This window comes from Dendropsophus ebraccatus, chromosome 3, assembly GCF_027789765.1.
Source record: "Dendropsophus ebraccatus isolate aDenEbr1 chromosome 3, aDenEbr1.pat, whole genome shotgun sequence".
Lineage (NCBI taxonomy): Eukaryota > Metazoa > Chordata > Amphibia > Anura > Hylidae > Dendropsophus > Dendropsophus ebraccatus.
In genome coordinates this window covers 65017121-65044245 of record NC_091456.1, presented here as the reverse complement: position 1 = coordinate 65044245, position 27125 = coordinate 65017121, and the positions used below count along the sequence as shown (strand labels likewise).

Here is a 27125-nt window from a genome sequence, read left to right as displayed (position 1 = left end):
TGCCCACAGTACAAGGTGGAGAAGCCTGATCATAATGCCAGATATGTGTGTGAAAGTTTACTTTGTATAATGCACAAGACTCGCTAAGCATTTAAACACTATCTGAAGAAATGCATCTGTTTTATCTGTGCTGAACAGCAACAGAAAAAACTGTACATATGAAATTAGGAGCTTATAATGGGGACGGTAAAAACCCAATATACTAAAATAATATACTATTCTGCCTCCTTACAAACAGAGCTGGCCACAGGTGTTGCGTCCTACTCCCATTCATCTGTAGAGTACAGGTACAGGAGCTACAAAGAGTACAGAGCTGTACCTGATAAACAATTAAGAGTCGAGTATTGTGACCACTTTGATCAATGGATTGGGAGGGGTGAAGGGTGGTAAAGGTGTAATTTGCACTGCAGTTTTTAAGCCAAAACTAAGTGGAGTGGATTGAAAAGTAATATGAAATATCTAGGGCAACCAGACACACACACACACACACACACACACACACACACACTTCACAGGTATATATATCAAATGTGCAGCATCTAAGCTTGTGGATGGTACCGAGAACTTCACATAGAGTAAGGATGCTTTTGTGCCCGTTGCATCCTCTAAAACTATTAATGTGGGAAAAAAATTAAAAAAGCATCAGGGGCGTGTACTGCTGCTGGCCAATCAGCACTCGTCTTTACTGGACCAGCCTGTGCAGAGCAGAAGGACAACTGACCTCACTTCCTGCATTTGGTCTTTTTTTTCCCCCTTAACTGTTACTAAAGACCAACTGACCTTAGTGACATAGTCCCGCCTCCCCTGCTGATTTAACAATTATTGGGAATGACAGTGCCCATTTAAGCTTACTGTTCTGTTTGTAATGAGGTAGAGAATTTTGTGACTAGAAATTGCTGCATCTGGCTTTCTTTTCAGATGAACACTCGGATCATGGCCCATACGAGGAGGCATGTTTCTATATTGTATGTAAGTCTGGTAAATTTGTAAGCACCATTACATTTAATAACTATTAATCCTGTTTATCCCATTATATTAAGCGATGATGATGAAAGCTTCTAGTGTTAATCTATCTGTGTGTTTTTTTTTGTTTTTTTTTACAGGGTTTACTTAGAACATATTACTGCTATAGACTCCAGGACAGTTGGGAGCCCGGCTAATGAAATAGTTGCAGTAAACTATTTAATGGAAAAGATCATAGAGATAGAAAAGAGCAGTAGCAAAGTCCATAAAATCACCATCGATATCCAAAGGCCTACTGGATCATTCAGCATAGACTTCCTTGGAGGTTTTACCAGCTACTATGATAACATAACTAATGTTGCTGTGAAATTGGAGCCGGCTCGGGGGGCACAGCATGCTGTACTAGCAAATTGCCACTTTGACTCTGTAGCCAACACCCCAGGTAACAATGACTTTGGTTTACTTGAACAACAACAATTATATATATATATATATATATATATATATATATATATATATATATATATCTATCTATATCTCCATCCAGGCAGCCTCATTATAAATCTATGGGGATGCTTGGTTGGAGATGAATGACACTGGGAAAATGCAGCGCACTGCCCTATGTATCTCCCCACTGGTTCTTCTGATCTGTGAAGTTGCTTGGAAAGCTGGGAGTCCTCTAACTGGCAGTGATAGTTAAAGGGGTTATCCAGCGCTACAAAACCATGGCCACTTTCTTTCAGAGACAGCACAACTCCTGTCTCCAGGTCAGGTGCGGTTTGCAACTAAGCTCCATTCACTTCAATGGAACTGAGCAGCAAAACCCCACCCAAGCTGGAGACAAGAGTGGGGCTGTCTCTGGAAGAAAGTGGCCATGTTTTTGTAGCACTGGATAACCCTTTTAATACCTCACTCATGGGCAGGGCTTGTCACAGAGTTGGGGCTTGCTGAGATTTACCCGGGACATTAATTTGCTGGGACTGTCCCTTCAAAACCGGGACAGTTCCGGCAGAAATGGGACTGTTGGCAACTATTTAAAGACATAGCTGCTTTTTTTTGTTGTTTTTTCAAAAAACAGCGCCACTTTTGCCCTCAGTTTATTGGTGGGTATTGCAGCTTAGTTCCATTAAAACAAATGGAGCTAAGTTGTGATTCCACATAAAACCATAGGAAAGGTATTGCAGTTTTTGTTTGTTTTTATAAAGAAAGTAGCTATGTTTTTCTTATCTTGGGTTGTCACTTTATGAGGCCATGTATTAGCAAACAAGAAGTTAGAACAGTAGCCAAAGTATAGTAGTAATATTTCTCAATTTTCAGAAACATTGCCACTCATCTCTTCTAAAAGAAACCTTGTTAATATACTTTATAACCACCTCTTTTATATATTATTTTATATGGCCACTTTTAGGTCTTGGCTAATGCGCATACAATATAGTCATGCAATTTGTGCATAGCAGAAATCTGTTCTCTTATGGTGATAGCTGTTTGCATTAATGTTGTACTGTAAATACAGGTGCCAGCGATGATGCCGTGAGCTGTGCCGTTATGCTGGAAATCCTGAGTTCCCTGTCAAGCACATCAGTTCCACTAAAACATGCCATTATATTCCTTTTCAATGGTGCAGAAGAGAATATTTTGCAGGTAACATAAATCTTCTACATGTATTAAAGGGGTATTCAGGATCCTTACCAGTCCTGACAATGAAGGGGCTATAGCACTAGTGTAGAGTAGAACTATACAGCAGGTAGTATGGGCTACAGACAGAGTAACTCATGGTGTCTCTGACTGACTGGCTGTGCGAGTCACCAGATGTCAAGTCACCATGCCATTTACATCCTGTGTCAGTGTACAGGTGGGCCCACCTTCTCCCTCCCTTTGCTCAAAGTGACATCCGACACATTTTTCTTATTATATAAGCCTGCAGATACCACAATATATCAGTTCTACAATACATTATATGGCAAATTGAATTTTACCACTCAAAAGTACAACTTGTTCCACACAAAGCAAGCCCCCATATGGATTTGTCTACAGAAAGATTAAAGAATAATAGCTGTTCAGAATGGCTTAACGCCTTAATACACTTTGACATAACTTTACCACAAGGTCCTTAGATAGTATGTGCACCATGACTACTGTTATGACTGTCATGGTGGTTCCAGGGTCATCTCCTCTGTGCCCATTTGATAAACAATTGTAAGACCATGTGTTTGTGTGCAGGAGACCTAAATGTGATCAGGTAATATGTTCATGCACAGTAACTGGGGCTCTGTCCGCCTGGCTCTCTCATTACAGTGCCGCTGAGATTCAAACATTTTCCCCGCTGATGTAACATCATCATCATGCCGGGCGGGGAAACAATCCAGGACAGTCATTCACCATCCGTAGGTCCGCAAAATTTGCGGACATGTGAATGCAACCTAAGTCAGCTGCACACTCACTTAAAATGCAATAAAGAATTGAACTGACAAAACTTTGGTTCTGAGACATAGGCTCTCTTGCTATATGGAATTACTTGTTTCTTGATCCTATAGACCTTCTAATAAACTTGTTTGTCTTTGGAATATGTGTCTTAACAGTTTAACAACTCCTTCTATGCAATACCTTCCCCTTCTTGTCTCAGTAGCTGCAGCACTGTTGGTTTACATTATCAGTATATTGTTGATACTGGCACAGCATAACGGCACTGAACATGGAATAAAGGTCATTTATTCTGTCTGGACAGGGCAGCCATGGATTCATTACTCAGCACCAATGGGCCAAGCTAGTTCGTGCTTTCATCAACCTGGAGGCTGCTGGAGTTGGAGGGAAAGAGCTTGTATTTCAGACTGGTATGCTTACCTATATACATGACGTATGTAACATTGCCTAATGTCCTCAATGCAGTCTTTGGTATTAATGCAAGTTCATTTACAATAACGCAAGTTGTGCATTCAGGCTGCCTGCTTATTTTCATTGTTTTGAACGTTGTTTTCGTACAACCAACTTATTTCATTTTCTGTGAACTCGCTATATACTGGGGGGCAGTCCCTTTTCTACTGTAATTTGTAACATTGCCACCAGATGATCGTATTTTACCACTAGTACATATGGTCATAAATTGTAAACTCTGATTTATAGCAATCATTGATCTATGTGCTGCTGTTGTTGTGAGTAGTTTTATTGAAATCAGCCAATTGCACTCAGTTACATATGCACAAATATCCCTTAGTTGGCGCATATATATGCGTTGTATCCATTTTGAGGGAACAAGTATGGAGGGGGAAGATGGCATGTAGTATGGGGGGCCTTACTTCCGGGGGGGGGGGGGGGGGTATATAGTGTGGGGGAACAACTGCAGAGTTTTTGTGTGTAGGGGGGGAGGTGTACAGTATGGGGCCTACCTGCAGAGAGGGTGGATGTATACAATGTAGGGAAGCAACAGAGGGGGGAGGCATACATTATAGAGGCCTTACTGCAAAGGGGGATTTATACAATGTGGGACAACAACTGCAGAGTGGGGGGAGGTATACAGTATGGGGACTACCTACAGAGGGTGGATTTATACAATATAGGGGAACAACAAAAGGGTGTGAGGTATACAGGATGCGGGGGAACTTACAGCGTAGCAGCCTAACAACAGTAGGACATAGAGGCTAACTACTGCATAGAGTGGGGCTACAGTGATACTGATTTCTTTATTTTGCAGGTCCTGAGAATCCGTGGCTTGTACAAGCCTATTCTGCAGCCGCTGTTCACCCATTTGCATCTGTGGTGGCTCAAGAAGTATTCCAGAGTGGCATAATTCCCTCAGATACAGATTTCCGTATCTACAGGGATTTTGGCAATATACCAGGTTTGTTCTAATGTTTTTTTCCCTGAAATTTATAGCCTATTATACTGAGGGTTTCTTTGACACCTAGCTAAAAAATAAAAAAAGAATAAAATTCTTGCTTACATGCAAGGCTTAAATAACCTTCTTGCAAATTAAATTGTGTACATCATACATGGGAAGTATCTCCTGCATTCTGTGCTAAGTGTCAGGGCGATGCTCACCAGTGATTGACAGCATCCTTCCACATCCTACTTGGGTAGGCACCTTTAGTATAGCACCTGGAATACATAGAGATGTTCAGAATCACTAATGATTTCCCCATGAGACTAACTTGATGTATTGCCTGAGGAACAATGGGAAATATATATTCTCTGCAGTGTACCTACTCTATAAGACTTTCCTGCTTAATAGGCGAGTGTTATGCTGCATTTACACGGAACAATTATCATTCGACTTTTCGCAATAACGATCGCATTTGAGCGATAATCGTTCCGTGTAAACACAGCAAAAGATCAAATAACGAGCAAATTGTAGTTTGCTAAAAATTCACTGATTGCTTCATGTAAACAGTCTTTCAAAGATTCACCCTATGTAAAAGATGGGCTTTAAACGATATTAAAAACGATTGCAATAACTATTTTTCTTACAATTTTTTTTACCGATTTTTCTAACTATTTATTTGTTTAAATGCTGATCATTATCAAAACCAAATTGTTGCTTTAAAATCGTTAAACGATCGTTTGGGCAAATTATCGCTTTGTGTAATGCACTTTCCTGATATATAGGTGTAGGTTTACTTAAAGGGGTAGTTCACCCAAAAGAAATTTCTTTCAAATCAACTGGCGCCAGAAAATGCCAGTGATTTTGTAATTTACTCCTATTAAAAAAATCTCAAGTCTTCCAGCTGCTGTATGTCTTGCTGGAAGTGGAATTACTTCCAGTCTGGAGAGCAGGAGAGGTTTTCTATGGGTATTTGCCAGACTAGAGAGAATACACCACTTCCAGCAGGACAGACAGCAGCTTATAAGTAACAGAAGACTTGGGATTTTTTAATAGAAGTAAATTTACAAATTTCTGGCACCAGTTGATTTGAAAGAATTTTTCTTTTTCGAGTGAACTACCCCTTTTAAGGTGAAAAGATGACTTTAGACATATTTAGATTTATGAAATATGTTGGTTGCGCAGATTTCGATGAGGTTTAAACCACTAGAGCACAGTAAAATTCTAGCAAGGAATAAGTAATTGTTAGACTTTGAAGATAAAAAAAAATGCATCCATTATTCACAAAAATAATAATGAAGTATATTTAGGGTGTGTGTGTGTGTGTGTGTGTGTATATGTATGTATGTATATATATATATATATATATATATATATATATATATATATATATATAATATATGTATGTGTGTATATATAATATAATGTTTTTACTTTTATGGATATGTTTTAGGCATTGATCTGGCATTCATTGAAAATGGTTACATTTACCACACAAAGTACGATACAGCAGACAGGATTCATACAGACACTATCCAGAGGGCAGGTATGTGATGCTTTCCATTCATTTCTCCAGTACAGTTCTTCCATGATATCTTTGTTTTTATGAAGCACAGGTTATTGAATCATTTCCCTGCCGGATATGGACTGTCCATTTCATCCTCTCTTTGACCAGAAGTTTCCTTATAGCCTCAGCATTTGTATTTAAAATAAATAAACTGCCTGCATGAAAACCCTTTTTACCCTCAGCAGTTTCTGCTGCTTTTGGATATGTGTGAAAGAATGAAATGAAATACTTTCTATTCTTATTAGAGATGAGCGAACCTCGAGCATGCTCGAGTCCATCCAAACCCGATCAATTGTCATTTGATTAGCTGGGGCTGCTGAACTTGGATAAAGCTCTAAGGTTGTCTGGAATACATGGATACAGCCAATGACTATACACATGTTTTCCACATAGCCTTAGGGCTTTATCCAAGTTCAGCAGCCACCGCTAATCAAATGCCGAACGATCGGGTTTGGATGGACTCAAGCATGCTCGAGGTTCGCTCATCTTTAATTCTTATATACACCTTTCACCAGTCAAGGACACTGCATCAGTGAGATTTTTGGATACTACTCCAGCATCCAGATCCTCCTAGGTATACAGAAAAGCTCAATGATGGTGTTGGGATTCCCTCCGGTTTTCTGAGAACTGAGGACTGACACATGGTTTATAGCAGGGATAGGGAAATTTTGGCCCCCCGGCTGTTGCAAAACTACAGTTCCCATCATGCCTGAACAGCCAGTTCTTTAGCTTTGGCTTTTCTGACAGCATGGTAATTGTAGTTTTGCAACAGCTGGAGGGCAAAAGGTTCCCCATCCCTGGTTTATAGTCATCAGAATTGAAAATACTCAAGTTTCTGCTGTTCGGTCCAGTTACAATTATTCCAGGTATTGCGTACAATGTCCTACCATCGAGCTGCCACAGGTAAAACAGCTGTCAGCTCTGGTAGAACAACATCCTCATTACAGTTGTGCACCGCCTCCCATTTATGTCTTTCTATTGTCATTTTTTAGTCCCTGGAATCTATTTGTCTTGTATTGTCCCTTTCTGTAGTGTCCTATAGTTTGATGTTCTACTGGCAGGGGTCTTTAAATGACTAACCTGACAACCTTCCCTGACTATTCTGTTCATACCTCTGCAGGTAGGACATGTGACTGATGTTAGGCATCAGGTACAGGCAGACTGAATACTAGTTTGTATATATTTACTGTTCTGCTTGTATGTCTGTCAGGAAAACTTTAAAGCCTAAAGCCGCATTCACATGTTTTGTGTTACACAGGGAACAGTGATGTTGAAGCTCTGTTCCGGAGTCTTTCCCCAGCATGGCAGCATCTCTGATATGCTGCTGGGAGTGGGGAAGCTGTACCGATATGTGCTGCGCTGTAACGTCAGAGTCAAACATATCAGTACAGTCCCCCCCCCCTTTCCAGTAGCATATCAAAGATGCTGCCATTTGGGGGACAGACTCTGGTATAGGCCTTCCACGTCCGTACTCTGTGCAGAACACGGAACGTGTGAATGTGGCCTAACTGTCATTTTTTTCAGAAATCAATTAATATCAATAGTGATTTTAAATTGATTATTGAGTGATTATTTAGGCCCAAACCTAAAATCATCACCCACGGCGGGCGACCGACCATTCAAGCAGCATACATTACCTAGCAGGGCTTCTCCTCCGCTCCGTCTTCATCCCGGTCCCACCCGCAGCAGCAGCTTCGGTGCCGCCTGACTAAGCTGTCAGACCGCTCAGTCAATCACAGGCCGGGACCGCCGCGGCCAGTGATTGGCTGAGCGGTCTGACAGGTCAGTCAGGCCGCTCCGGAGTTGATGCAGCGAGCGGGACTGGGATGAAGACATAGCAGAGGAGAAGCCCTGCTAGGTAATGTATGCTGCAAGGACATCGGTAACGATCATCGGGCCGTGGAATAGGCCCAGTAAACGAGCGCCGATGTAGCAGATTGCCGCTCATTTACATTATTGATTGACCCATGGAATAAGGCCCTTACTTTGCTCCTCTGTAATGAAGATGGCTTTGCCTAATAATGAGCAGATAAGAAGTAAGTTGGGGGGGGGGGGGGGGGGCTGGAAAACAGCCCTTTGAGTACAGAAAGAAGTTTTTTTGCCTAATAAAACCTATTACAGAGTTTCTTAAAATCGCTTTTACACAGCTACAGTTTAAAGAAAGACTGCTCTGAGCTAGTGTAGACTTGTGCAACAAACTGCCCAAAAGCATAAAGGTCACCCATAATAAGTAGCACTTGCTGGTAAGAGGAGGAGCTATAAATATAATATTTTGGGCAAACGATCAATTACACAAAAATTTGCAAATTTTTCAGATAAAAATAAACTGCAAGACCGTTGACAAATTCCCCCAGTGTTTGTTAATAAAAAGTGAGCCCTGTTCCCCTAAGGTCACTGTACGCTGATTGCTTGTATCTTGTCTCATTCTTGCTGTTTATTTGCTTATTTACTTATTTAAATGTTACAATTTGTGTTATGTAATTTGTCTGGTTTTTACTAGGTGACAATATACTGGGTGTCTTGCGCTATTTGGCGTCCTCTCCTCTGCTCGCTGACTCCTCAGAGTACCGCCATGGCAATTTGATCTTCTTTGATGTCAGTGGCGTGTTTGTGGTTTCTTATCCTGCACGCATTGGAACTATTGTAAACTATATCATAGCAGCTGTCACACTATTTTACCTGAGCAGAAAGACCATTAAATACAGAAGAGGAGGTAATCTTTGTACAACAAACAATGTTCATTATTAAAGTAATAAAGCTGTCACCTGAAGAGTATCAATTTTTAGAAAACTTGTATATATTGCTTCATGTCCCCTTCCTTTCAGCCATATGGCTATATATGTTCCTCCTGCCAATACCATGTGCAGTGGGAATTTATATCTACCTTCCTGGCCTGGAAGGGTTTTAATGTGTGAGCAGCCCGGCATATGTTAATGTTTCAGAAGTAGGGCATAATGACAGGCAGCAGCTGGCATAATGACAGGCAGCAGCGATCACACAGCTGCCTGCCATAAAGTCCTTAAATGCTGCAATCTATTGCATTCACTGACTTATGGGAACCCTTGCAGCGTGATGTGTCTGGGTGGTCTGTATCAACAATGCAATGTGTTACTGCTGCCCCTCAGTGGTAAATATAAATTTATTTTAATGAAGTTATATTACAAAGTGATATAATTTTATTTAAAGAGGTTGTTCACCAACCCCTTTTTTTTTTCAAATCAACTGGTGCCAAAAAGTGCCAGAGATTTGTTATTTTTACTTCTATTAAAAAATCTCTAGTCTTCCAGTTCTTATCAGCTGCTGTATGCCCTGCAGGAAGCGGTATTCCTTCCAGTCTGGAGAGCAGGAGAGGTTTTTTATGGGGATTTGCTACTGCTCTGGACAGTTCCTGACTTGGACAGAGGTGGTAGTCAGATCGGAGAGAATAGACCACTTCCTGCAGGACATACAGCAGCTGATAAGTACTGGAAGACTTGAGATTTTATAATAGAGGTAAATTACAAATCTCTGCCACTTTCTGGCACCAGTTAATTTGAAAGAAAAACATTTTTTGGCGAACAACCCCTTTTAAGCAATGTATAAAATTGATACTCTCCGGAGTACACATTTACAGGTGTACTCTGGGGGAGAAAGTTATACAGATCTGTAAATGACTTTTTTTCTTCTGTGGAGTACTTCTTTAGGGTGCGTTCACACCTACAGGATCTGCAGCAGATCTGCAGCAGATTTGATGCTGTGTTCAGTTATTTAAATGAAATCTGCTGCAGAAAATCAGCTGCAGATCCTGTAGGTGTGAACGCACCATTAAGGAGTCAGAACATCTCATTGATTTACATAAAATTGATCTTTTTGCCTGTATGAACCTTGATTTGTTTTATCACCGTAGAATAACTCAGTTTGTTTCCTTCTGTGTGTCCAGGTGTAAACTATGCCCGAGACCTCATGATTGGACTTTTCATCAACGTAACTAGTTGGATCTCTGCACTTGTAACTGTCCTCATTCTAGCTGTGCTGGTTTCTCTCACTGGCAATTCCTTGTCCTGGTATACACACTTTTATGTTGCCGTGAGTCTGTATGGGGCAGCTGCTGTGGCCAAGATTATTTTACTGCACACAATGGCTAAAACCTTTTACTTTGCTGTAAGTTAATAGCATTAACTTTCTACACTATGGTGTCAATGTTTGATGGGTGGGTCTGAGCTGTAGTGAAGGATTTTTGGTATACTGTATATGCCTGCTGAAATGATTTTTTTTTTATATTTCCATGGAATTTGTATAATTCACATCAGGGAATAAATGTGTTTCTACCATTCCTTCACTGTTCCCTGATCAAATGTTTCATTGATATTCCAAAAAGGTGGGTGTAAATGTCAGCCCAATGCTCTCCGTTGCTACAATTCCTCTGTCTGCCCTTCCGTGATGATTCTTCCACAAACAAGAGGGGCGGGAGCATATTGCAGGCAGTGACCAATAGCTGTCTGGTGTTACTGATGTCACAGCGACATTGGGCAGCCATTGGATATTGCACATGGGCTTAGTTTAGTCCTCAGCTCCGCCTGGTAGACGGATGCAGTGAAGGGACGGAGAGCAAAAGAGGTAGGCCCTCCTCTGCTCTCCAGATATCACCTTTAACAAAAGCAATTTTTTTTCTAATATTTGAACTATATTTTGTATTAGAAAGAGATTTCTACAAATGTAACAGCCAGGTTCTCTCATTCTAAAAAAGGTTTAGGTGCCCATACATCTTTACACTAAAGGTGTTTGGCAGCTTCCAGACTTTCCACCGACAGATGTTGTCTGTGGAGAAAAAGGTTGAGTGTGCTGGTTATTTGCTGCCTGACCCCTTTGTTCTGAGAGAGAGAAGCCACCTGAGCTTGCCTGGCTGTGCTTTAGGGTTCATGTGTGTGGGGAAGCTGGGAGAGCTAAATGTCAGTTGAATGTGCAAAAAAGGATCAGTGGAGCCTCAGTTGCGAGTCTCAAAACATGGGAATAGCCAGATATCCCTCCAGGAAAGGAAAGCCTGTTAGCAAGGGATGCCTCCCAGTGGGGAGATTACCAATCCAACCTGATATGTACCGTATTTTCCCGCGTATAAGACAACTTTTTAACCCTGAAAAATCTGGGTTAAAGTCAGGGGTCGTCTTATACGCCGGGTATGGTCGCCCCATACGGTGGGGGGGGGGATCAAGAATGGCCCCATCCCCACCGTATGGGGCTACCACTATAAAAAAAAAAACAACTTTAACTCACCTAGGGCCCGTTCCCGGCCCCCGCGCGCCACCCGTCAGGTTACACCGTGACGTACACTACCTGCGCCAGGGACGGAGATCGCCGAACCTCTCCTGGGCAGCCGAGCGTCTCATCGGAGAGGCTCGGAGATGCTCGGCTGCCGGGAGAGCTTCGGGAGAATGAGAGAGGCGCCAGAAGTCCCCGAAGCCTCTCTCATTCTTCCAAAGCTCTCCAGGCAGCAGAGCTTCTCCGATGAGATGCTTAGCTGCCCAGGAGAGGTTCGGCGATCTCCGTCCCCGGTGCAGGTAGTGTACGTCACACTGCCTGCGCCGGGAACGGTATGGGTGGCGTGCAGAGGCAGGGCTCCGGTCAGTCAGGGGTTAACATTTTCCGGCGTATAAGGCGAACCCCTGACAATCTGCTTAAAAGTCAGGAGTCGTCTTGGTGGCCCTTTAAGTCCCACTCTGTTGCGAGTATTGGAACATAAATAGGGAAATACAAGGGTGGCCCCTTTTTACCTCAAAGTCTAACTCTTTGGCGAGTATTGCGACATGACAAGGGTTTACCAAAGCCAGGCATCCATCCACAGACAGCTGTTTCGGGGTGTCAGTTAATAGTGAAAGAACATGGCCAGCTTTAAGCAGCTTTAACCATGGCTAGGCTTTACCCACACCAAAGGTTTAGTTTACTGACATAGTTTCCCAAAATCTAAGACCTGGAAAATTACTAATCTGCAGTAATATTTACACATACCAAATGGGTTCCAGGCATTTTCCAATCTCAAACTGAAGGGACATCTCTAGGATATACCATCACTCTATGATTCAAGAAAATAAATTATTAGTGTTGGTGTAGCCTGTGTTCCCTTCATTTTTTATTCCTGCCCCTGGACACCAGGCTGTGCAGAGAAATTCAGCCTTCTAACATTTATAACTTACAACAATTTTTAATCAATATTGGTCGGCCTCCTTGCCCCCCTGCCTATCAGGTGTTCTGCTTGTATAGGACGATGCTATGGTACCTTACACCTCCACTACTAATAGTATGTATTTTAAAATTGCAAACCAGCCTGCAGCTGATGTAAAGATTGAAGAGGCTGCACCGCTCACATGGGCGCCATGGTCCCTTCAAACAGGTATCAGCAGGGATTGTGAGAGTCAGCTCCCACACAGCTGCTACAATTCCACAGCAGCTTTCATTTAATATTTACCTTAGTGAGATCCGATAGTATGAACAGTATTCCAGCAGATGATATTGGATAACAAGTGGATTTGTTTTGACTCTGCATTTTCTTTTTGTTTCTCAGAATACAAGTAGACAGTATTTGGGAGACCTGTTCTTTGATGTTTCTTTACTGTCATGGGGGATTCCAATGATGCTTCTCACCCAGAAAGGCCTATGCTCTGCTTACTTCTTCGCCATGTGGGTGATTTTCCCATTGGTCACAAAATTATTTGCTGAACAAGAGTCTGTCCATCGAGGTACTGATCTCCAATGTGCTAGCACATCTGTCTGAAGGGTAGTGCTGTAGTATTAAACATTCTTAATAGTTCTCATATTGACCTGTGTATGGCTATAAATGTCTTATAGTTTGGTTTAACCCCCTTCATATTGTTTACTAATTACTGCATTTTGGCTTAAAGGGGTTATCCAGCGCTACAAAAACATGGCCACTTTCCCCCTACTCTTGTCTCCAGTTTGGGTGGGGTTTTGAAACTCAGTTCCATTGAAGTAAATGGAGCTTAATTGCAAACCGCACCTGAACTGGAGACAAGAGTGGGGGGAAAAGTGGCCATGTTTTTGTAGCACTGGATAACCCCTTTAATAGTATGTCAGGTAGATGGTGTGGGTGTCCCCTGCAATGGCCAAGATCAGAACTATCTCCAGTCCTGGCCATTTAACCCTTTCAGGACCAGGCCTGAAATGGCTTTAAGGACCAAGGCAAATTTTATGAATATGACATGTGTCACTTTATTCATTAATAACTTGGGAATGCTTTTACATATCCTTGTGATTCCAAGATTGTTTTTTCGTTAGATATTCCACTGTATGTTAGTGGTAAATTTGAGTTTATATCTTTAGAATTTTTTTGTGAATAACTCCAAAATATTGTTAAAAATTTTAAAAAATCGCATTTCTCTAAATTTGAAAGTCTCTGCAAATAAGGTAAATAGTAATACATAATTTATTATTTATTAATTCATATCTATAACATGTCTACTTTATATTAACAGCATTTGGTGAACATGCTGTTACTTTTTTAGGATATTAGAGGCCATAAATGTTTAGTAGCAATTTTCAAAATTTTCATGAAAATTTCAAACTCAGAAATTCTTTAGGCACCAGTTCAGTTTTGGAGTATATTTTAGAGGCCTGTATACTAGAAGTCCCCATAATTTACCCCATTTTGAAATCTTCACCCTTTCAAGTATTCAAATTGACATTCATACCGGTTTTTCACCCTTAAGACATTTCACAGGAATAACTGCAAAGCAGGAGTGAAAAGTTAACATTTTCATTTTCTTTCCAGAGACTCCAATGTAATCCTATGTGTTTTTTACCACACCAATTACCATTACTGATCCACCAATGCCGCCGATTGCCGATGCTGGACCCCCTTTGGGCGTCCAGAGGTAGTTACACTAAGATGTCAGCTATCAGCTGACAGTTTAGTTGCAGCTCCCGGGCACTGTTTGTGTAAACAGCGAGCATTGGAAGCAGGTCAGTAAATGTACTGACTGGTGCTGGAACTCTCATCCTACAAGTCAGTACATTTACTGACTTTAGCGGGAAGGGGTTAACCTTTTGTATCCTGCCGTCGATGAAGACCACAGATTCTGTGTGGTTAGATCGAGGAAGGGGGCTCCCTTTGTCACTCCGTGGTGCAGCTTATCAATATGCCATTGGTGTATGGGATGGGTTTGAATAAAAAAATAAAATAAAAATATATAAATTTATTTTTAAAAGAAAGAAAAAAACTCTTTCTAAAGTTTATTTGGTATCCCTATGAGGCTAACAACCTATATAATAATCTGAGTGTTATTTACCTTATGGTGAACAGCGTAAAAAAAAAAAAAAGTGACTGAAATTAAGTTGAAATTAAAATTAGTCAATAAGATGCCATAAAATACTACTTCTCAGATACGTACAGTGCCAGAAAATAAAAAGATAGATAGTCATGGCTTGTTGAATGTGGCAACAATTTAAAAAAAATTATAAACCACAAAAAAACAAAACTATAAATATAAGGTGGAATGGTTGATTTAACCAATGGACTCAAAATGTATACCTACCCCTTGTGGACATTATGTGATCTCCTTGTCATTTACAGGTTCTTCATCTAGATACTTGGCAGTGTATCTGCTGGGCTTATTTTACCCATATTTGCACACAACCTATCACGTGTGGGCAGTTTTTGAGATGTTCACCCCTATATTTGGCCGGAGTGGTACAGAAATCCCACCAGATGTTGTGCTGGCTTCCTTCCTTGTTATTTGCACTGTCATTTTGTTAACTTGTTTTGTAAGTATATTTCCTGTTGTAGAATTAGTGTTCGCCTTTTTATATTTATCAGTCAAGTAGCAAACCTAGCTGTGCAATACGTATTTGTTTTGTATCAATAATACATGTGAATATTTTATTTTGTAATGTATATACGTGTAATGTATATACGTGTACTATCAGGAGAACAGTCTGTAGCTCCTCTGTGTAAATGTTCAGAAAACTCCATAGAGAACTAGTAATGTACCCTTATGTTCCCCTTTGATAGTCGTCTGTTGGACAATGCTAATTGTACTATAAGCTGGGAATTGGGATAGTTTTGAGGATAATATTTTCTCATGAAGGATTCCAGACTCCATGTTTGCAAAATTAATGCATATTTAAGATGAAAATGAGTTCATTACATTAATTCACTGTCACTTTGAAAGAAAAAAAAATTGACATGTGACACGCCTGTCAAAAATGTACATCCGTTTTCAGACCACCACTGATTGTTGGATAGATCAGAGAAAAGCGCTTGGTAAGTTTATGGAGCCTGTCTCTTGCAGCAAGAAAGATAGAGATCACAGTGAGCAAGGGAGTAAAAGGCATAGCTGAGTGCTCCTACTGGCACTGTCTAACAATCAGTAGGGGGTCTGAACACCCAGACCCTAACTCATCTAAATTTTTGACCTCTAAAAAAGGACATATTGAAAGTTTATATTTTAACTTATTAAAGTGGCAGGGACACTTCATATATAATATTAGTGTTGTGTATTTGTTATACATGCTGTGGCTAACTGTACATTTGTTATGCATGAACCATTGTTTGTCCCTTGTAGGTGAAGTTTATTTACCTTGTCAAGAGCACCAAAAATCTAATGTTGTTGTTGGCTGCTGTTTCTGGTGTGACATTTATCCTTGTGTGTTCTGGGATGTTCTTCCCCTACAGTGGCAATATGGACAGCCCGAAGCCAAAGAGACTCTTCCTTCAGGTAAGAGATGTAAAGGAAAAAGTCAGCCTATAGGAGGCATATAGAGACTGGAAGTGTAGCTAAAAGAGGTGTATATAATTAGACAGAAGAAGGCAAAGAAGATAGTAAATGTTGCTAAAGCCTCAAAAGAGGAAACCACCTTCAGATATATGTGTCAAGAAATAGAAGAAAGTAAACTGCAGCATTACAAAAGTAAGTCATTGGGACAATACATTTATTGATGGCGGTCATTTTCAGGAGGCGTTTACAGTTAAAATATGGCTGGACACAGCACTGCCTCCAGTTGTATAGGTTCTGCACCACTGATTCAGAGGAACCTGCCAGTTGTATAGTTAAAAAAAAAAAGTGAGTCCAGTTGGTGCCCAACCCCGAATTCTTACGTTTTCCAATCTGTGATTGTTCCTCCCTGACAGATTTCTATAACCAATCCCTCCTAACAGGAGATGTTCCAGGTGATTGGAGAATGGCCAATTTAACTTTCTATGTAACATCTATTTATTTTTATTCTCTACTACTCAGCACACAACTCGAATGTTCCACAACTTGAATGGAGATGTGGTAAAGCGAGATTCTGGGATTTGGATAAATGGCTTTGATTACAACGGGGTAACACACATCACACCTCATATACCTGAAATAAATGATACAGTAAGGGCGCCATGCGATGTTGGCCCATTCTGTGGCTTCCCTTGGTATTTTCCTGTGCACCTCTTACTAAGGTTAGTATTTGTATAATGTATGAATAATCAAATTACTTATCTTTTATTTAGAATATCCTGCGTTTTAGCAGATAAAATGAAGCACCATAATGATGTGGTTTGATATCTGCTTATAGAGGATAGCTGTTAAAGCTGGACAGATCAGTTCAGAGTTTTGTTTTTTTTGCTTATCAACAGAAAAAATTGGTACCTTCCTGCCCCTAGTCCTGCAGTCTCAGAAGACATGGGATTCAGATTGGAATCCAGAGAAGAGATGCCTTGGGGTGCTATACGCTTAAACTTTGAAGTGAAAGGTAAAAATACCTTGCTGCATTCGTAAGTATTTCTATAAAGTAATAGGAAAAGGAAATATAACTGTTATCAAGTAACACAATTATGTGCAGTATTTTCCTCAGATAATACTCTGTGATTTAGTAAGATAAAATCAATCATTTACAATTCGTTTTAAAAATCACCCTTTTCCTCTTGTATGGAAGTATACATCCAGTGTCCGACCATTGAATGAACACTGTATTGTCTCATATACAATATCCTTTCCTTTCTGGTAGGTCCCAGTCATATAACTGTGTACATCCGTCCACATGACACCTGTGTGCTATCCAGCTGGTCCTTGGGTGATGGGATACCAGTATCTGGAAATAGTGGGGACTATTTTATATATTATTCCCATGGTCTGCATGCTCCTGCATGGAAATTCTGGATTGAAGTTAAGGTAAGTCGATAGCCACCTTTTGGTCAATGATTTTCCCATTGATAGAAATATTTATTACAGCAAAGAAAAGGCACACATTACATTGTATAGGTTCAGCTAACTTACAGTGTGAACATAAATTGTGTGTGTGTGTGTGTGTATATATATATATATATATATATATATATATATATATATATATATATTATATGACACTCATTACCCTATGTTATGTGACATTGGTGCTTGCATCAAGAACTAGAGCCACTTTGACAAGTTTGAATTGTTCTGATCACTTACACAGTTGTCTGGCCGAACAGAAAAAAAATAGACTGGGTTTAAAAAAAAAAAAAAAAAAAAAACCTCCAGGGCCCCACTGCTTACCACTTCCTAGTCCCTATTTTGAGACTCTGGAAACGCCAGCTCAGCTAATCACGTTAAGTTGGTTCATTGCTGCAGCTGATTCTGTTTACCTAAAGGTAGCTGTTCTGCAGCTCTGTGCATAGCGGGTGGCCGCAAATGCTGCGGTTAGAGTGCCCCAATGCCCCATCACTTTGTGAGATTGAAAACCCCTTTTGTTTGGCTTTAGTTTTACCCCCAAAAAATGAATATTTTAATCTTCAACTTAAATTGGCATGCCAACTTCTTGATTTTATTTGTATTCCAGGGTTCAGAAGAACAGTCAGAACTCGACGGAATTGTCACAGTTGCAGCTGCTGCACATTTTTTCTTTGGAGAAAATCAACGCTCACCTGAGCTTGACTCATTACTGCAGAGGTTCCCAAACTGGTGCTTTCCATCCAGCTGGGTCAGCTCATATAAGCAGTATGTCTATTGATGTCTTTTCTTGCAAGCATCACCATTGTGCTATATGCATGTACCATAGCAACAACATTTAGGTAAAAGAATTATGGAAAACGCATCTGCGTTAACTATATAACTGCAACGACAAATGGAACACTGCAGTTACGTGCTCTGATGCTTAGGGAATTGGGTGATTTCATAATCCTGAAAACTGCACTGAATTTTCTAAAGGGACATGGAAAATATGTTGAACTTATACATTTTGTGCATTTTGAACTACCTTCATGCAAAGAAAACATTCTTCATGGACTTTTTAACTCACACTGGATTATTCCTGTTTACATAACATTGGTGTAGGCTAAACTAATGTTACTTGTACTGTCTTATAACATTTTGTTATATTCACTCTGGAACAGCTTGTCTTAATGGTGTATGTGCATTTTCTTACAGGCTGCTGTTGGTTTTGGTCTCTGCAGCACCCCCAAAAGTGTGTGGGAACTTATACTAAGCTTATTTTTTAACAAGGATTACACTGTGAAGAGCTGATGGATCCTTTGCATACATGTTTGGTTTAGTAAATTGTAATTTCCCATGAAATTACACTGCTGGGGCATCATTTGCATCTTCCTCTTAAAAAGTATTCATACATAAACAACTGGGAAATACTATTCTTGTCAGATGGGTGTGATGTTGAAAGATCAAAATGAACGATTTATTGCTCGTCGTTTGATCGTTCTAATTCGATCGTTATCGTGCAAATTCGAACGATAAATCGTTCCGTGTAAAAGGACCATTAGTTTGTAATTGCAATCTGCTGAAAAAAAAAACTACTACTTGGAAGCATTTCTTCCAAGATGAGAGAGGACAGGTGCCAGTTGCAGTTATTGCATGCAGGCAAAACCAGCCCTATACAAAATGTGCATTGTGTGTCCAGACAACCTCTTTAGTTTAGTAATGTTTTAAAGCCAGGGCTACACTCTCACATTCTGTAGCAGTACAAGATTGCATGCAACTCAGTATTTAAAAAAATTAATCTTGTGGACTACAGCTGTCACTAAATAGTTAAAAAAAAAATCAATCTTCTAGCGCTACAACAAAAGTGACAGTGTAGCCCAGACCTAAATGTTAAACATATTTTTAAAGAATTTGTGGATGGTGTTTTTTGTAATGTTCCATTTTGCCATTTTATATTTTTATATCCTTATAAATCTTGCAGTTTTCACTTGCCCAATTATATGCTGACATTTCCTGTTCTGTAGAAAATTGTCCAGTCAACTGTACCTCATCACAGACAGGATCACATTAAAAAATGACACCAGTAGAAAAGACAGTGTCAGACCATCCCCAACATATAATGGTTAGAGCTTCCTTGCTCTCTTTCTACTAAATGACCTTTCCACAGATCACAGAACATGCCTAAAGAACTCTCCCATAAAAGTCAATGGGTCAGCTACTATTGTTTCCTAGAGTCCATGTAGCTGCTGTTGAGCATATCTGAATGCTGCTAACAGAGCAGAAGCTCTGCTAGAATATAGCTGCCCACATAACATACAAAAATAAATACTTTTTCCCCTATTTTGTAATTTAACAGCTCTAGATAGTAATTTTCTGGCATTTTCAGGAAGAATAGAGTACAGTAATTATAAGAAGGGATGCTCTAGAATTGTTATTTTATCAGAAAACTGAAAAAGACATCAGGAGAGCAAAAAAAAAAAAAAAAATTCTAATACAAAAAATATACTGTATCCTGAATCTATTGGGGGTTTGTTAAAAGGAAAATAATGATCCTTATGCTAAAACTAGTGCACAGACTAGGCATTTAAAAAAACAAAAAATTCCATGGTGTTTTTATGACTTAAAATCACCGCAGACAAATGTCAGCTGAGAGTCAATGGGGACGTATGAAATGCATTATCCACATTATGTTTTGGAGTTTGGCCTTTTTTCCCGCTCTTCAGGCAGACTGCTAATACTGGCATAGCATTGATGAGTATATGCACGCTAATGATTGCATATATAAATTCACTAGGGGGACCTTTAAAGTGTTAAAAAAAAGAAAAATCACCTCCTTTCCCGTTTTACAAATAAAAAAAAATAAAAAATAATGTCACCAATAAAAACTATTGATCATGATACAAAGAAATGAGCCCTGTAGGTGAAAAATAAGTGCTACTGCTTTTAGAAGGTGAGGAGGAGAACGCTGCTTTGTGATCTGGACATCTGTGCATCAATTGCGTTTGGTCGTGAATGGGTTAAACGGCAGATCAGGTTTCAAATTTTATGAACTAGTTTCTTAGCCCCTACCGGATGCTCAGAGCTGTGTATAGTAAGTGATGAGTAGCGCAACATTTGGTCAACAGATTTTGTGGGCGTCAGTGGTGCTGGGAATAGTTTTCTCCCATCAAACTTGTGCTGATGGTTTATCCTGTGTAAAGGCCATGAATATTAATGTCCCAAAAAAACTCTAAAGCTCTGAAAAGATTTGGTTGTTGCTCGTGCTGCCTGTGGATTTGTTTAAAACTTTTATTTTTTTTATTTGATTTTCTTTGAGCATCTATACTTGAAATAAATTTGGCATACTTACCCTATCTGTTTTTATGTGGTGGTTGTATTCTTTTTCTATAACTTTGTTGTTGGATTGAATTGCTAAACCAGCTGTTATGTTTTATGTTAAATTGTTATCACTATGAACAAACAGATCAGGAACGAAGCTGCTAATATCTCCCTGCAGACAATACCCCAAACAATAAGTAACTGTGTGGCGTGTTGAAGTCAGGAGATTCATTGCTTCAACAGTGCTCTCAACTTTGCTATAAATAGCTTCCCTTACGTCCCATTGGCATCACAACAATTGGGGTATTATCGCCCTTGCGAGGCCCTTGGACAAAGGAATATTTAATGAATCAACTTAACAAACTTTAATCCCCTCCTCCCGGAAGTATAAATGAGCCCTGCCTCCCTAACATCAGTCTTTTTTTTTTTCTTTGTCTCCTTAAAGGGAACCATTCACCCCGTGGCCCCCGTTAGAAACAGACATACAGTGACATAAAGGTCAATATACTTACCACATCGCTCCCGGTCCCGTCCCGGATCCCGTTGTTGACACGGAGAAATCGCCGATTCTTCTTCTCCCGCCCATTATGGTAATGAGCTGAGATGAGTCCAACGTCCATAGGAAACGACGGACGAGTCCAACTTATTCATGAGGTCCTCTTCTCGTCGCCGCCCATCCACGCCTCCTGGAACTTGATTGACGTCTTCAGTCTTCAGTCTTCTGCCGAATTCCCGCGCAGGCGCCGTTGCGATGGTCTCGTCACCTCTTCTGCGCCTGCGCGGTAAACAGGATACGTGTTCGAGCCAATCGGCGCACGCGCAGTAAACAGTGAAGCTGCGGAGCGGCTTCAATTGTGAACTGCGCATGCGCCGAAAACGACTGTCACGGCGCCTGCGCGGGATCCGGCGAGAAGATAGAAGACGAGGAGGAAGAAGATCCGGCGTCAATCAAGTGTCGGAGGCGGGGAGAAGGCAGGACTTCGGGCCGGCGGCGCTCATTACCATAATGGGCGCGAGAAGAAGAATCGGCGATTTCTCCGTGTCAACAACGGGATCCGGGACGGGACCGGGAGCGATATGGTAAGTATATTGACCTTTATGTCACTGTATGTCTGTTTCTAACGGGGGCCACGGGGTGAATGGTTCCCTTTAAGCCCCAGGGGACCTTGCCCCCTCCTCCCCCTTCCCATTTTTCTCTTACAGGTACCTTTATTTCTTTAGGTTGGATACACTGTGTGAAACGTACATCTCGGCTGCTGTCTGCACTCTGGTTCAGTGACGTCAGTTACTTCATTTCCGGTCAGTGCTGCTTGCGCTCCATTTCTGGTTAGGCCCTACGTTCCACCAGGTGGTGTACGTCCAGGACGCGGCCTACGTTCGCTGGGCTGTACTTCCGGGGCCTATTTAGGACATTCCGTCTAGAGGATGGTAGGTTTGACTTACTAGTCTTCCTTGCTATTTGCTATTCCTTGCTATTGCAAACAGCTCCTGAAGGGAGAGGAAGGAACTTCAACAGAAGAGGTACTGGTAAACAACAGACTGCCAAGAAATCAGATTTCTGACGCCAAAAGTATTCCTTTTTGTGTGTGTGTGTGTGTGTGTGTGTGTGTGTGTGTGTGTGTGTGGGGGGTTCTTGTTTCTCGGTGTTTAGGTCCCCAAAGACAACCAGTGTTAGATCCTTCATCTTCTGTTGATCGAAGCTTTAGAAGATGTTTCTCCATCAGAGACAGGACTAGGGGTCTACTCTCCAGTATTTCTCGTGACCAAGCCATCAGGCAAGTGGAAGCTTGTTACAAATCTGCGCTAAACAGATTTGTAAGGAAAAATAAGTTTTGCATGGAAAACATAAGGTCTGTAAAATCTATCCTCCAGGAGGGAGATTTTATGGTTTCTATAGATCTCCAGACATCAAAAATTCAGGGTCCTTCCCTTTGGAATAACCTTGGCTCCATTTGTGTTTACAAAGGTTGTCTCGGCCCTGATAGTTCTCTTCTGGTTACAGGGGATTAAGATTATCCCTTACCTAGACGACTGGTTGATTATGGCTCAGACTCAGAATCATCTTCTCTCTGTTGAGTTATGTCCTGGACATTCTTCAACAGTTGGGTTGGTTAATCAACCAGGAAAAATCTGATCTAAATCCATGGATAGCCAGACTGACTGCTCTTCATATAAGAGGCGTCCACAACATACTTGCAGATTGGCTGCGTTGAGGTCTGACAGTCCCAGGGGAATGGTCGGTTTCGAGGAGAGTGTTCATTCAGCTACCCCACAGGTGGGGACTTCCTCAAATATACCTCATGGCCACAGCAAGAATGCCAAACTGAAGAGATTTTGCTCCCTCTACACGTCAGACAGTCCGACTGTGATGGACACGATGTCGATCCCATGGACATTCTATTTGGCGTACCTATTTCCGCCCATCTCCATGATTCCCAGGGTTCTAATGAAGGTCAGGCTGGATCAAATGTCAGTAATTATCACACCCTTTTGGCCGAAAATATCATGGTTCACCCTTCTCATGAACATGAGCAGGGGGGAATTTTGGAGACTTCCCTTACATCCGGGTCTGATATCCCAGGGACATCACTTTTCCAGAGACCTGTCAAGCCTCAGTCTGATGGCTTGGAGGTTGAGTGGACCTTATTAGGTTCCGAAGAATTATCTCGCATGCACGTAGTGAGTCTACTAATAGGTCCTACTCTCTCGTATTTGGAAGATCTTTCATTCTTGGTGCCTCGCTAACCAGATTGATGCTCTGAAACTTTCTACTCCTCAGCAGCTAGAATTTTTTCAAGAAGGATTTGATAAGGGTCTGACTCCTAGTTCAATTAAAGTACAGATTGCCGCCTTATCAGCTCATCTGAACTCTAGGCTCTTTCAGATTATGGAGGTCAAAAACTTTGTTAAAGCCATTACGAGATTGAGGCCTAGACTGATTAAACATGGGGACACCTGGGAGTTATCCTTTGTACTGAAATGTCTGTCTCCCTTTGAACCCTTAGAGGAGGTAGACTTAAAATTTTAGATTTTTAAATGTGCACTTTTATTAGCGATTACTTCAGCCAAAAGAGTGGGTGAACTCCAGGCTCAGGGTTCCTTCCTCCTTATTAAAAAAAAAAAAAAACAGCAGAAACCTAAGGTTCCTTTGTTTGCCAATATCAACCAGCCTGTGGTACTTCTGTTTTTTTCTCCTTCTGATCCATCTCAGGAAGAAACTAATCTTTCATTGCTTGATGTTTCCAGAACCATCAGAATATACTTGGACAGAGTGAGAGTCCTCTTCATAAAGAAGAAAATCTTTGGATCTTGTTTTCTGGAAAGAATAAGGGGGGGGAAAGCTTCTAAGCCTTCCATCTCTAGGTGAATTTGTGATGCTATCGCTTTGTGTTATACCACCGCAGGTCTGTCGCTGCCGAAGTTTACTAGAACACATTCCACCAGAGCTGTTCCATCTAGTTGGGCAGAATGTTCCTCTATGCCTCTGGAATCCATTTGCTTCACTTGATCTGTTTTTAATGCTGCTATATTGAGGAACCCACCCACTGGGGACAATGCTTGCTAATTCCCAGATTGTTATGATGCCAATGGGACATAAGGGAAGCTAAATTATAAAAAAAAAAAAAAAAAATTCACTAAATCGGCATTACAAGTCTCCCGCCTTTATGTTGTGTCGTTTTTGTTAGACTGATGTTAGGGTGGCGGGGCTCATTTATACTTCCGGGAGGAGGGGATTAAAGTTTGTTGTTAAGTTGATTCATTAAATATTCCTTCGTCCCAGGGGCGATATTACCCGAATTGTTGTTATTCCAATGGTAAAACTAATTAACATAATTTTAGCTTCTTGGACTTCATAATCATGGGCACAAAAAAAGACTGCACAAGACTGAAACACCTGTGAGCTTCAACACACAATGTAAATCATGTTTAAAGGGTTATCCAGTATTAGAGAAACATGTTCCTGAGACAGTGCCACTCTTGTCTTCACTTTGGGAGGGGTTTTGCACCTCAGTTTTATTGAAGTGAATTGCATACCACACCTGAACTGGACACAACTCTCGTGCTGTCTCTGGAACAGAGTGGCCATGTTTTTTTTAATGCTTGATAACCCCTATAAGCTTCCTTTAGGCACACACTTTGGACGGTGGACTTTTTTTTTTGGCCTAAGGGGCCAAAAACCACAAAAAGCTGGTCATTTTTTTTCCTAGGTGGTTTTCTGACACTTTCTTTCCTCAGAAAAAGACAAACATGCATATGTTGAGCAGAATCTCTATGACACATTGCCCAAGAAGCACCTACTGCTTCGATGGAGTAGACGGTAACATGGAAGTGGATACAATAGTGGTGCAATAGGCCTCGCCAATAGCCAACCATATCCACTGAGCAATACTAGCCATGGAAGCAGTCAGCCCCTTCCAAGGTCCTTCCAGGATGAGGAAAGGGGCATCTGGTTGATTGAAGGAGGAGGCAAGTCTAAAAGTGCCCAAATTACATTGAGCTTGTGGAGAGTGTGTTCCCTTGGGTAAGATGGAAAAACTACACTCCGTAATCTCAACTTTGGACATTGGGTCTCTAAAGACAGGCATAACAGTCTAAATTGGGCCAATTCAGGACTTGGCCTATTTACTTAGTTTGCCACAGGTTGGAGAGGAGGGGTATTCTGTTTTGTCAGTTCACTAAGGAGATGCATCATGGAGTGCCAAGCCGAAGACAGGAAATATGCCCACACCAGTTCCATGTTATCTAAAGGAGCTGTGGAGGTTAAGCTGCAGAGATGTTGGGTCTAAGGTAGGCTGAACCAAGGAGAGCTAACTGTCCGCACAAACATTTAATGCTGCAGCAAGAGCAGGCAAAATAAGTGCCCTTGGTTGCAAACATGTGGGAGGATTTCACTATGAAGTCAGACATGGAATTATGCAGAATTCCAGGAGGAAGGCTGTGGAGAAGATTGTGCCACTAGAAGGAAGGGAATGGCTGAAACTGGTGTCAAACTCAAATATACATCTGGCAAAGCCTGGCCAACCCTTGATATTTATTGAAGCAAGCATAAGGGTCTCTCCGCGCACTAAGTGATATGGCATGACAAGTATAAGATAGCAAGGTCGAGGACAAGGTGAAGGAAAGTTTGAAAGGCTATAAAGCCCCCCATCTTCAATTAACCCCCTTTGTTTTCCCACATTCTGTATCAAGTGCCCCCCACATCTGCTATTAAAGCACTAATGGTTTCATTAATCCAGCTCCCAGTTCCTGAGGTGTCATCAATTTTTTGAATATGCAAATAGGATAGTCTGGTGTGCTGGAGGCAGGCCCAGTGCACAGATTTTATCTCCCGTCCCGAGTGGGACTCATACTCATAGTTTGTATTCCCAACTCTCAACTATACTCCCTATTTAAAGATTTGGGGATAACAAGCTCATGAGTGGGAGTCCAATTGCTTCACCTGGTAAGAGATATGTGTATATGATGGAATTTCTATGAGCAAACCCATTAAAGAAAGCTATGAAACAGACCATAATAACCACAAGTCAAATGTATGGAAAAGCAAGTTATGATAGATTTATTACTTCAATAATTTATTGCACTTATTCGAATTAGTGTCTGACAGAATTGTGCATTAAGCATTGTAACAAACTCCAGGAAATAATTGTCCCTAGACTGTAAGAGAATGCAGAAATGTGTCTTAAAGAAGATGATGACTTGAAATGGTATGCAAGTGAAAGGGCTAATAAGAAAAAAAAGAAAACATGGTGTAAAGTGAAACTGGCTCAGTTGCCCCTAGCAACCAGATTCTGCCTTTCATTCCTCACAGACTCTTTGGAAAATGAAAAGGTGGAATCTGATTGGTTGCTAGGGGCAACTGAGCCAGTTTCACTTTACACCATGTTTCATAAATCTCCCTCATTGTTACTATAAAGACAGCTTGATCAATCTCACCCAGTATACTATTTAAAGGAATTATCTATTTTCATAATGCTTATGTGACAATTACTGGGGTTCTGTAACCACTTGTTCTTACAGTTTCCTTAGGACCTGCAATTCAGATACCTAAATTATTTGCAAAGTGTTCCGCTAATTTATTTCTCTTGCTTACACCACTGTACTAATTCTTACTGCACATAAAGGAATAACCAAAAAATGACAAAGCTAGTATGTAGTTGGATCACATTAAATTGAAGTTATGGAAAGTATGATGGCATAAACACAGCCTATCGGTACATGGTTATCTATTGGCAGTAAAGATTAGCCCTACAATTTCAGTAGGAGCAGTCTTAAAAGGATTACTTCAAGATAAAATAACTCGTCACCTATC

The 27125-nt window shown here is 40.8% G+C and overlaps 2 protein-coding genes across 2 annotated transcripts in view; one reads left to right on the top strand and one right to left on the bottom strand.

Annotated features, from left to right (window-relative positions):
- The window catches only part of ERMP1 (endoplasmic reticulum metallopeptidase 1), a 31160-nt gene extending 10310 nt beyond the window's left edge, over positions 1-20850 (top strand). Inside the window, exons 2-15 of the mRNA XM_069961935.1 lie at positions 1104-1405; positions 2477-2604; positions 3689-3794; positions 4652-4798; positions 6231-6323; positions 8845-9057; positions 10264-10484; positions 12880-13054; positions 14905-15095; positions 15896-16048; positions 16568-16767; positions 16945-17060; positions 17316-17479; positions 18126-20850. Of these exons, the coding sequence (XP_069818036.1) occupies positions 1104-1405; positions 2477-2604; positions 3689-3794; positions 4652-4798; positions 6231-6323; positions 8845-9057; positions 10264-10484; positions 12880-13054; positions 14905-15095; positions 15896-16048; positions 16568-16767; positions 16945-17060; positions 17316-17479; positions 18126-18296 (2380 nt within the window). The 3' untranslated portion in view covers positions 18297-20850. The remainder of the gene's footprint in view (positions 1-1103; positions 1406-2476; positions 2605-3688; positions 3795-4651; positions 4799-6230; positions 6324-8844; positions 9058-10263; positions 10485-12879; positions 13055-14904; positions 15096-15895; positions 16049-16567; positions 16768-16944; positions 17061-17315; positions 17480-18125) is intronic.
- Positions 1-27125, bottom strand: part of MLANA (melan-A) — a 66402-nt gene that overhangs the window by 34106 nt on the left and 5171 nt on the right. The window lies entirely within an intron of this gene.